The 12,504-nt window shown below is 29.1% G+C and overlaps 1 protein-coding gene across 3 annotated transcripts; it reads right to left on the reverse strand.

The window, feature by feature from the left end:
- Window positions 1–2,100: 2,100 nt before the first annotated feature.
- Window positions 2,101–11,561, reverse strand: LOC120083169 (abscisic acid 8'-hydroxylase 2). 3 transcript variants are annotated; one of them, XR_005483379.1, is made up of 9 exons: window positions 11,313–11,558; window positions 10,815–11,133; window positions 10,383–10,532; window positions 10,005–10,277; window positions 9,821–9,913; window positions 8,881–9,066; window positions 7,075–7,193; window positions 2,477–3,034; window positions 2,101–2,393 (listed from the first exon to the last, which is right to left on the reverse strand). XR_005483379.1 is itself a non-coding variant. In XM_039038781.1 (8 exons), the coding sequence occupies exons 1-8, from the start codon at window positions 11,483–11,485 to the stop codon at window positions 2,920–2,922; spliced, it is 1,425 nt and encodes a 474-aa protein (XP_038894709.1). In that variant the 5' UTR covers window positions 11,486–11,561; the 3' UTR covers window positions 2,101–2,919. The 3 variants fall into 3 exon arrangements, 2 of the variants coding, with proteins under 2 accessions (XP_038894709.1, XP_038894708.1); XM_039038781.1 differs by having other exon boundaries at window positions 2,101–3,034; window positions 9,821–9,910; window positions 11,313–11,561; XM_039038780.1 differs by having other exon boundaries at window positions 2,101–3,034.
- Between the last annotated feature and the right edge of the window lie 943 nt (window positions 11,562–12,504).

Consider the following 12,504-nt stretch of genomic DNA (forward strand, 5'->3'; position numbering starts at 1 on the left):
CAACCTAGCAAAATCGCCATTGTTTGTATTTCAATCCTGGCTCAAATTCATAGCATATCGACATTGATGATTGGTTATACTTTTTTCTGGCTATTGTTCATTGTTAGGTGATATCCTCATTATCTCATTATCGCCCTCTTACCCTGCCGTTTGGTTTCTAGCATTAAATCAAATCAAAGATTTTGTTTCTGTGCTTCCTATTCTTGTCATTTAGGAAAATTATGCCCAAACAAAGGGTCTTTAGATGCTTTCTAAAGTAAATGTCAATCTGGGGTTTCAATCTTTTGGGTATTGAAATGATTTCGAATCTTCAGCGTCGTAAAAGGTTAAAACTTTGTACAATGAAAATTCATGCTTCTGCTAGATTCACTATTGTCAAGCATCAGATGTTCAATCATTTCAGGATGGCTGTGGGCTGTCTATGGTAAATCCAAAAGTTTGTTGCTGCCGCCTGCCATTGCCTTCTACCTTTTCAATGAATGAATGATGCACTAAGTCACATGGAATTTTCAAAATTTCCTTCAGGTTATAATTTCTTTGTAGGGGCCATTGCAACTCAGCCTTCATTTCTTGACCCCTACATTAGATTATTGTACTCGTCTAACATATCAGCAAATTATACATTCTGTAATCTACTCGACATAGATCAATCACCCGATTCAGAGTTCGAACCAACAGCGTAATACCTTTCATATGATTTAAGCTAATGTATGTCATTTGTCTTTGAACTTCATAACCCTTTTTTTGGCCATATTTTACCATTACATCATTATTCGTTTAATAATAATAGACTTATTTTGCAGGATTGATATTACTAGAGGTTTACCTATAAAACCAATTAAAGTTCCTCATCATTTGCCATCTTTGACATGTACCGAGTTTTCTATGTTTTGAGACAATTGATCCAACTTCTCAACTCTTTTAACAAGTCAATATCGAAAAGGAAAAATAATAATAAAAATATTGGAAAGGAAAAAACTATCGATTTTTTTAATTATTTAAATTGTGCAGTAAATTGAAAATGAAGTTTGGAAGTACAATGATTTAACTATGAAAAAAATATAGTAAATACCAAAAAGAAAAAAGAAATCTGAAATAGAGGCATATGCACTCATTTAACAAGTGTGTATAATGATTTAACTGGATATGAATGGACTAAACTAAACAACAAATGAAGAAAAAAAATGCAAACAATTCAAAAATATGATGAAAATTTTTAGTTTGGACCGAGTTGAAATAAAATTAAAAAGTATAAATAAGATTTAATGAAAAATTGGTAACATTTGGTAGACATTAATTGAATAAATTTTTTTTTTGGTTTAAGTACTACTTTGATCCATGTGATTTTAGTTCATTTTGATTCATGTACTTTTAAAATATTCATATTAATCCTTATGTTTTCAATTTTGGTTTATTTTGGTCCTTGAACTTTAAAATAGTTACTACCTTCAAAATGAAATAAAAATGAAGGTTAAGGAACCAAAATCGTCACTTTTTAAGAGTGTAAGACCCACATGAATCAAGTTGAAAGTATAAAGACCAAAATAAATATTTTGAAAGTAAAGAGACCAAAATGAATCAAAGTTGAAAGTATAAAGACCAAAATAAATTTTTGGAAAATATAGAGATCAAAATGAACCAAAACAAAAAATACACAAACTAATATAATATTTAAATTATATTCTTTCATCCAGCCAGGCAATTGTTTTAACAATAATTTGAAATTTCCTACCTGGAAATTAGATAAATAACTTTCCTGCATTTGCCAAATCAAATAATAATAATAATTAAACCTACAAAAAATAAATAATAAATAATAAAAAGGCCGAAACTTCTAAATTTATAACGAAAGACGAATGCTAATTTTACTTTTAAAAACCAATGATTAATTGTGATAAAAATGTTTCGATAAATTCAGATTATAAAATTCCAACCATAAAAAGCCAACCATAAAAAGATTCACTAATAGACCATATAAGCATTATGGTCTATGTGGTCTATTTACTGATAGATTTCAAAACAAAATCTAGATTTTGATATATCTGTGAATTCTTTTACATTACGTTATATCTACCATGCTCTAAAGTTGAGTCCATTTGACTTTGAAGCTTTAATTCAGTATATAGAATTGGATTAAATATCTAAAAAAGAACAATGGTACAAAATGAATGGTGGTAAAAGAAACAGAACCTTATCAGAAGAGAAGAAACTTGGGAGGGCCGAAATTAAACATGTTAAAACAAAGTTGATAGACAAATGTTGTCTCCTTTCAAATACAATTGACATAATGATTGAACTTCCAAAAATCCCTCCACCAGTGCCCCTTAAGCTGAATGGTAATTAGCATATCAGGCCTACAATCTTGGTGCCCTGACACAGCACAACGTGGAATCCTAGGGAGCACACCGTACTGTGATGTTATATGTCTCGAAACAAAGACACCATTTTGCGTATTAATTATCAATATTATTATTACCTCCTCGTGGGTCTGCCTTACAGCAAGGCCAAGCTTTGTCCTTTGCCCTTTCACACTTCAAAGAGGGAGCGGAAGGGCCTGTCTTTGGGGGGCTCAGTCAAGACATCCATTAACCAAAATGAAAGCAACCTTATCCATGATTCTGACCACTCACATTTCATTCTCAAAGCCCTCGAAACTTTCTTTCACATTATACACAAGATTAGAAGAGGGGTTTGTTTCTCTCTTTCTTCATTGAATATAAACAAATTGAAGTTTGAAGCTCAATGAACATAGACTGCTTTGACAATTATGGCAAACCCGACAAAAAAGACTTAGTACAATAAGTAATATAGAAGGATATTACTATTGGGAAATTGGAAAATGGTGTTAAAGATGGAAAAAACAGGAGTTGTGGTTTTCAGCTTTCAGCTTTGTCCAATGAGAACTCTTAATATTCTTCATCAATTGTAAGAAGTTATCTTCCTCTTCCTTGGAAATACTTTTATGGGTAAGCCATCTTTAGGTACAGGAAATGGACCGTATTGTATTCCAGATTCCTCTCCCACTACTTTCCATCTGATTACCCAAACAAAAACAAAGCCAAGATTAGCCCACATAACTAATTCTCTCCTTATAGACTCACTCAGACATTTTCACAAACACCTGACGAGCACCACTCGGAGACATCACAATTCAATGAGACATTTTCACAAACACTTCGTATGCAGATTAGGCAAACAACTAATTAACCCACCATCGTAATTCAGTCAAATATTTCCAAGCCCACATCTTAAATTCAATAGTGACATTTTCACAAACACTTCATAGGCATTACTCAAAACCCCCATAATTCAATTTCGACGTTTTCACAATCACTTCATAGGCAGCTTAGGCTAACAACTAATTAACCCACTATCATAAATCATAATTCAATCAGATATTTCGAAGCCCACATAATAAATTAAACAGTGACATTTTCACAAACATTTCACAGGCATTACCCAAAAGCCACATAATTCAATTGCGACATTTCCACAAACAGTCATGTGTACAAAGAAACATCATAATCTGATTAACGTAAAACCCAGATGAAAGAATCAAAATTCCTACCACTCTTGACGGCTGGATCAGCAAAAGAAAAACATAAGGTGTAAAACGTTCAAACGTGGAGATGGAAGAAATAGGTTCGGTGAGTGGTGATAGAGAGAATTATGATTGTTCCTTACAGCTGGCTATAGCGGCTTGTTTTGTCGCCATGGGCATAATCCTTGACAGGCCAATTCTTCGCCATTTGTGTGTTATTTTGACAGAGAAAAGTATGAGAGAGAGAGGAAGAAATAGATTAGGGTTGGGATATTTTGAGACCAAATGATTGGGATTTTGCGAAATGGACTCTTAGGGATGTAAACCATCCTTTTTATACGTGAGGATTCGACTTAGCTTATACCAAAGTAGAAGTTTTTTTTTTTTTTTTTAATATACAACAACTAGATAGTAATCAAATCTTTGACCTCTACGAAAAAAGTCATGTCAACTACTGTTGAATCAACTATCATTGAACTAAATTCAGTTTGACAATAAAAATTACTCCTTACATTCATAATTCTCACATTATTTTTAAATATTTATTGTCATAGTAAACCATCAATAGAAATTTATTCAATCTTACTATAAATGACTTCCAAAAAGCTCACCCTAAATTGAGTGTTCGCCCTGAACTTTCAATTTATTCTCTAGAGCCCCAATACTTTTTTCATATTTAATTTTATGCCCCAACTAGGTATCTTACAATTTCTCTATATTGCATACTAAAAGGGGGGAGAGAGAGAGAGAGAGAGATCAAGTCTATCCCATTATTTTTAATCCAACACACCCCTAAAATATACTTCTAAAAACAAGTAATAATTTAAACAAAAATCTGATTTATTAAGTTTCTTTTTTTAAAGAAATATCACATAATGAAATGATTTTGAGTCACACATAAAGGACATATATTTATTAAATTTAATGATATGACCTAGAAAAATAGAAATAACAAATCAAAAAAGCTCATAATGGTTAGTCAGGTATATATGAGGCATGTCACTTCAATTTAATAAATTATTTCTAGATAAGCTTAGGTATAAATCAATCAACAAAATAGAACACTATTTAAAAGAATTGTAAGAATGACCTTTTTATCATATTAGGAGATATATCAAACATATTAATCCTAATTGACTCATATTTAACCACAAAATTAATTCAAAAAGATATATATGATGAAGAAAACATTAATTATTCATAATATTGAAACATGCTTAACTACCAAAATTTAAAATTATATACTATAATTCATTATTACTCATGAAAGTCAATGTGAATAGGAGGTGACAAGCAACAAAGGAGTTATTGGGAATGTAATGTTATGTGTGTTATTTTTTTCACTATATACTAAGATTTGATGCATGCATGCCACGTGTACTAATGCATGCAACAAAAAATCCTACCTTGTTTCCTTCCAAAAATTTAAAATAGAAAAATAAATAATTTCGATTAAATCCTAAATTTCATCTGTCTAGTTTGGGAAGTTAAAATTTTAGAGAGTATTATTTGTGACTTCATCAAATGATAAAGACTGTTTATGAAGTTTCACCAAATATAAGAACAAAATTGTATTTTTTATTTTTTAGAAAAAAACTTAAATCCAAACGTTCTCAAAACTATAAACGCCACGTTCATAATCTAACCAATAATTTTTTTTTATTAGATTCATGGCTCAAATGAGTTACCAAATATTTAAAGTCTCGTTTGACAATCCTTTTGATTTCAATTTTTTTTTAATTAAGCCTATCAACACTATTCCCACCTCCAAATTTCTTCTTTTATTATCTATTTTTTATCAATAGTTTAAAAAACCATGCCGAATTTTGAAAACTAAAAAAAAATAGTTTTTAAAAAGTAGTTTTTATTTTTAGAATTTAGCTAAGAATTCAACTATTGTAGCTGAGAAAGATGCAAATTATTATAAAAAATATGGATGAAATAAGTTTAATTAAAAAAAACGAAAACAAAAAACCAAATGGTTATCAAACAGGACATAAGGAGTTACTAATTTTTAAAATAATTAAAAATTTATTCAAAACATGTCATACATCGGAAACTTTCTTTTTTTTTTTTTTTTTTTTTTTTTTTTTTTTTTTATCAAAGCGACTATAAATTCTACTAACATATGAATGTATTAGCAACTTTAAGATACGTAATTTGAATCTCCTCACCCCTATTTGTTCTTAAAGATAGCCTTTTTAACTTTTTTAAGGTTTCAAAATAATTTGTAAACTTCGAGGAAGAAAAATAAAACATAGTAAACCCATATGAGATGGTAAAGGGGTCCTTTAATATTAAGGGTAATTAAAAAGGTGGCATCTTGCAGAGAGAAAGGAGGACCCTTTTGATAATATTTTAATGGTCTTCGCCGACTTTGCGGGTGTTTGTGGAAGACAGAAGGACAAAAAAAACCCTCGTAAATTCATGTAATGGTAAATAAGAGACATGATGTTAATAAATGACTAAGAGGTTATGAATTCAATTCATAGTGGTCACCTACTTAAGATTTAATATCTTATAGATTTTTTTGACACCAAATATTATAGGATTAGACGGACTATATCGAAAGATTAGTTGAATTGCGTGCAAAGTTTTGAGAGAAAAGAGAGGGACAAAGAAGCCTTTTAGTTCCAAGGGTTGGGGTATTTCCCTTTATGCATATTCAGATAAGAGAAAGGAGAAGGAGTGGAGAGCCTTATATTTTAAGGGTAAGGTGCCCTTAGATGAGAAAGGAAAAAAGGACCACAGTTCCACAGCTTAAGGAACGATACTAAAGGAGAGGACCACAGCCAATGGAAAGATTAGTTGACCTTGTAGTCAATAAAACACCCAAACCAGAAAAAAAAATGGGAAAAAAAAAAAAGAAAAATCTTTCTTAAACCTGTTTTTAAAAATTACATATATTTTTTTATTAATTTCGAAAATTTGGCTTGATTTTGAAAAAGAAAAAAAAATGATTTTCAAACGGAAGACAAAATTCTAATTAACAGCCATATATATATGATCAAATTTCAAGAGTTTCATAGCCATGCATTAAACTTCTATATACCTAAAGAAAAAGACTAACAAAACAATCCAAAATTAGGGTTTTACACCTATCAAGATAATCATTTGAAAGAGATGGCCAAGTATAATTCAATGAATAAATAAAATATGAAATTTCTCTCTCGTACTAAAAAACAGAAAGAAATGATATTTACACGGATAAAAATAGAATTTTCAGAGAGAAATAGATATTAAAAGTATTTCAAATCTACAATAAAATTTAAATTACATGTAATAGATTAAAGATGTGTTTGAAATACATTTTCAAGTGTTTAATTAAAAAATAAGTTATTTTGAAAAAATTGAAATATTTTGACAACCATTCGAAATAATTTTTTAAGTATATTTTAAACGATTTTTATCTAATTTTTTTTTAAAAAATAATTTTTTTTCAAAAATACTTTTTTATCAAATGAATGACGCCTCATTCAATAAATTTTGTTTTAATCACAGAAAAAGTTGTGGGAAAGGGGAGAGAGAAAAACCTGTAAGTGGTGGTGAGGTGGTGAAGAAGAACAAGCATTTCAAGCTTAGCCATCTCACTGCCTGGACACGAGTGCACTCCATTTCCAAATGGCATGTACGTGTTTGGTCTAGGTGGCACCTTTAACCCCCAAAATAAAGAAATTATATCTTAATCAATTTATCTCGAAACATCGGATTTCAGATACAAAGTCTAAGAAATTTGGATTCAAAAGATCAGATTATCATGTCAAATAAATTTTGATTGATAAACTATTATTTAAATCTCATTTCATAATAATTTTATTTTTAATTTTTTTAAAAAGGATTACTACAAATATCATCAATTAAATCCAACCCAAGCACAATACAAAAGAATATGAAAATATATAACAAAATTTATATTTTACATTCAAACTCTATCAGTTGACAATCGTATCGTTAGTAAGATCTATCAATGGTAGACTATATCACTTATAAGAGTCTGTCAACGATTTAGTTTATCATTGATAGATTTTATTATATTTATAATTTTTTTAAATATTACTATATATTTAATTATTATCCCTAAGTTTGTTATCCTATATAATTACCCTTTTAAAAATAAAAATTCATGTTGGTTTCTTCTCTGTTTTCTTATTATAGTTTTTTAAAGTAATATTTGTACTTTTAATCTCAATCTAAAAATAAAAATAAAAATTTTTAATTTTTTTTTTATTTTTCAAAACTTATTTCTCTTTTTTATAGAGTAAGAACTTGTTGACCAACATAAGAGTCAAAATAGTGTGTATCAACTTAATTTTCAAAAAAAAAAAAAATAATAATAAATAAGACCTTAAGTTATGTCAATCCTATAATGTGATCGATTTGCCTTATAATAATCATTGATTGTGGATTAAATCTATACATGTTTTTAAGAGTTTAAATATATAAATTCGAGATACTTTTATAATTTTCCTTGTATTGTTCCATCAAATCATATAAAATTACTGACCGCCTCCTCGAATAATTAATTTTCAGATATACCCTACAAAAGTAAGTACCTCACGTGATCTGACACTTAGAAAGATTTGAAGTAAGAGAGATATATAAAGAAAAAAAGAAAAGAAAAAGAAAAAAGAACAGAAAATTGATATAAATATATATTTGCTTATACACATCGAAAACGACATAGGGATGTGTTTAGATAATAGCGGCATTGATGACCTTATATTTGGATGACCCACTTTACAATTTCTCTTTATTTTAATTACTTGTTAATATTATTATTACTATTATAGAATAAAAATGATTTAAAATATAATTAAAAAAATTACTTCTAAGAATCTTTTAAATAATTTAGGTTTAAATATTATTTAAAACTCATAATTCTCTCTAATACTTTTTTGATATATTTAAATGAAGTTGGGATAGGATGAGGGTGCTAATTCAATATTTTATCTTTTTTTAAAAATAATAATAATAAATTATTTTGATTTAAATATTTTTTGCTTTAATTCATTTTAGTCTCTATACTTTCAATAAATTCATTTTTATTTTTAAGGGACTAAAACAGTTTTTCAAAATAAACAAAAATTTAGAGTATATGGACTAAAATGAATATTTAAAAAATTAAGGACCAAAATACATAACTAAATCTAAAAGTACAAAGACAAAATAGTGTTTAAATTTAAAAAACTTAGGAATGACGAAACAAACGCCGAGACTAAAGAGATCAATTTTGAAAATATATTGGAGGACTAAATATATATATTTCTCAAAATTCGAGGACTAAAAAGAAAAGGGAAAAAAGAAGAGGGGGTAATTAATAAATAAAAACATATAGGTACCTCGAATCTTGAAGGATCAAAGTTGTCGGGGTGTGGGAAGAAATCAGGAGAGTGATGAATGGTTCTGAAGAGTGGAAGAACTTTCCATCCTCTTGGGATTAAATAACCTTCAAATTCAACTTCTTCTACTGCTTCTCTGAATGTGAATGACACTACACTTGCTCTTCTTAGGGTTTCTAGGATCACCTATCCAAAATATAATACCAACTTTATTTTTTATTTAAATCAACTTAGTATATTGGTTGAGACATAAATTTAAATCTTAATTTCCACATGTTCTAAACAAAAGGAGTTGGTTTGAATTTTTAACTTCTTAGGTTTGAAAAGCAAACATCTTGTCTAACTCACAAATATAGAAATCAAACTCTAACAGATATAATATAATAAAAAAAATACAAATTTAGATAGCCTATTATTAATAGATCATACTGTTGGTAAGAATCTATCAGTGATAGACTATATCAAAGGTAACAGTCTATCAACGATAAAGTTGCGATTTTTAAAAAAATGATGTTATACACTTGGTTATTATCTAAAAAAAAATACTATCAATTGCAATTATTCTAGTTTGGATTTTGATCTTTAATTTTTTTAAAATGAAAACCTTAAAGAAAAAAATAATTGCAAAGAAAATAATGAAAAATAAAAATAAATTTATTTAGTTCATGACCGAAATAATTATTAAATAAAATGGTTATTTTTAAATAAAGAAAAATATGTCAACTTATTTATAGATATAGCAAAATGTCACTATCTATGAGTGATAAACCACGATAGACTGTGATAATCACGGTTTATTAGTTAGTGATAGAAGTCTATTGCAATTTATCATCCATAGAGAATGACATTTTGTTATATTAAAAAATACTTGAAACAATTAAAATAATTATAAAAAAAAAAAAAGAAAAGCTTGAAGTGAGCATAAAAATGAAAAGTATACCCGGCTAGTGAAGGGCATGCACCTAGTATCATCCCACGAAAGGCCACGGTTCCCTTCGCACACTTTACTTTGTAAAATTGCCTCTTGCTCCTTCTGAATAATTATTAATTAATTTTCTCAAAATTTCAATTTTATTTACCCCAAAAATAAAAAATAAAAATAAAAAAGGTAAATTTGGTTTTACATTAACAGCTTCTAGAAGATGGTGATTGTCGTGTAAGTACTTGAGAATCCATGTTAAAACACTAGCTGTCGTGTCTTGAGCCGCAAATATTACTCCTATTATATTATCTGCTATTTGTGAATCACTCAGCTTCTTTTTCTCCTCTTCCTCCACGCCCCCGCCGCCGCCGCCTCCGCCGCCCAGTAGCACCGCCAGCAACCCACCTCCATACTCTTTCCTCCGCCGTCTCTTCTCTATCAATTTCACCAATGTCTCACTCAACACCTTCCTTGCCTAATTATATTAAACCCATTTCAATATTAATGTCGCCAAAACGAACATAGTTTCAATGACACTCGTCCTTGGTTTAGATGACTGATATTATATTAAAAAAAATACCTTCATTGCTTTGCGAAAAGGGGTTCCGGGAAGATCAAGAGGCATAGAATTGTAGCCTTTTTCAAGGCATTGGTACAAATGTTTGATTCTCTCAATTTCCAAGTCTTGTTGGTCCCCAAAAGCTGAGATCATTGCCACATCAAAAGCAAACTACAACACACAAAAACCAAACCCAAAAAGAATATAAAATAAAACACACACAAATATCCAATTAAAAAACAACACCACTTCATTCATGTAAATTAAACGTAGCAAAAATCTTTCCTATCATGCAAAACCATTATTCCTCTCTTTCTCTACCTTTTTTTTCTTGTTTAGATATTCAAGATTTATTTTAATTTTTTCAAGAAATAAATATAGTGGTAGGTAGTAGAAGATTCCTAGGAATAGTACAATTTTCAAAATAGAAAACATTAGAAAAAAAGAAATTACCCTTTTCATTTGTTGCAAGGTGTTGATTTGGGAGTTATTCCAAGAGGGGAGAAGGTGGAGAACAATGTTCTCAATTTGAGAGATGGAGCCTTTAATAGCTGAAGGCAAAAAGGAAGCTTGAATGAGCTTCTTAAGATGAGAATGGTAAGGACCTTGATGAAAGAACAAAGCTTGAGGACCAATCATTCTCTCTTTGCTTGGTGGATAAGTTGGCTTGAACAAATGAGCTTTACTCACAAGCACAACTCTTGCAGCCTTTGGACTTGAAATCATCACACAAGGACAACCCAATATATGCGTCTTAAAAACATCCCCATATCTATATAACAAACAAAAACAATCAAAAACCAGGAACAGACCGAAGACACGGATTCAGTATGTCGTAATTCAAAAAGTATATATATATAAAAAACAATCTCGTAGTTTTAAGATCGGAGAAATATATATTAAAAGTTATTGGAAAAAATTTGTTGGGAATCAGGGTTTTGTAATTTGTACCTTTTCTGCCTAATGGAAAAGAAGGAGTTTGGGTTTTGGGTGTAGAGTTTGAAGGTCTCGCCGATGTAAGGCCAACCCATGGAACCGGGGGGAAGAAGTTTGTGTTTGGGGTGGCGCCATTGGAGGCATAAGAGGAAGACACAGAGACCAAAGAAACAAAGAAGAAGAAGCATTCTTATTATTTGTATGAAAATGGACAAACAAATAAAGGAAAGTTTTAATTCATGGAGAGCAAAAGGAGTGTGCAAAATTGGGGTTTTTATAGAGTTTGGAAGATGAGGAAGGGAGTGGGGGAGAGTCTTTGGTTTGAAGACAAGTGTCACTAATATTACACAATAACACTTTATTATTATTTATTTGTCAGGCCCTTTTTGAGGAAAAAATATTTAGCAGAAATTATTCATAAAGCTGCAATAATGTGATTTACAGTACCAATTGCTTCAAATTTTATTTAGTAGTATAAAAAAGAAAAACAGGTAGATTTTTTAATCTACGTCTAATAATTATTATAAAGTCAGTCACGTTGTAATGATTTTATTGAATAATTTGACCACATCAATCTGAAGAAGAAAATTTCAATTCAATTTTGTGCTTATGTTTTTTTTTATTCTAAAATTGTTGTTGTGACAAAAAGAAAAAAAAGCTAGAAGTTAATTCGTCTTGGTTTATTATATAGGTTTTGATTTTTTTTTAGATTTATGGTGTTTATATTAATGGATTGAGTTTGTTTAGGTTTGTTTGAGAACAATTTGATTTTGATATTTTATTGTAAATTTCGGCCTATGTATGTTACTTGCAGCTTTTGGTTTGATTTATTTGGTTGTTTTCAAAATCTAAGTCGAGATTTGAAAATTAAAGAAAAAAAAATTAATTTTTTTTTTTTTTTTTTTTTTGAATTTGACTTAAAATTTAATTATTTATTTAGAAAAGATGAAAATATAATATTAAAAAATTAAATAGTTTTCAAACCCACCTTAATTTTTATTGTTTAAAATTGTAATTTTTGTTTGTAACTGAGACTTCTTTGATTTGTTTCTTTACTCTTACCAGAGTAAAAAAAAAAAAATCTTGAAGTTTAACTATTTGAATACAATTAATATACCGGTTAGGTGTTAATCTAAAAAATTAGAAATATCAACTTGTCCGAAAAGTAAAATTTTATAATCCTAATAAATGAAGTAATTTAGAATAT

The sequence above is a fragment of the Benincasa hispida genome, chromosome 8 (genome assembly GCF_009727055.1).
Source record: "Benincasa hispida cultivar B227 chromosome 8, ASM972705v1, whole genome shotgun sequence".
In the NCBI taxonomy this organism is placed as follows: domain Eukaryota; kingdom Viridiplantae; phylum Streptophyta; class Magnoliopsida; order Cucurbitales; family Cucurbitaceae; genus Benincasa; species Benincasa hispida.

Coding starts and splice junctions, on each gene's coding strand:
- LOC120083169 (XM_039038780.1), bottom strand. CDS start 11,485: ATGCTTCTTCTTCTTTGTTTCTTTGGTCTCTGTGTCTTCCTCTTATGC. Junction 10,278..10,382: donor CTTTTCGCAAAGCAATGAAG/GTATTTTTTTTA, acceptor TAATATAATTAG/GCAAGGAAGGTGTTGAGTGA. Junction 9,914..10,004: donor ATCTTCTAGAAGCTGTTAAT/GTAAAACCAAAT, acceptor ATAATTATTCAG/AAGGAGCAAGAGGCAATTTT.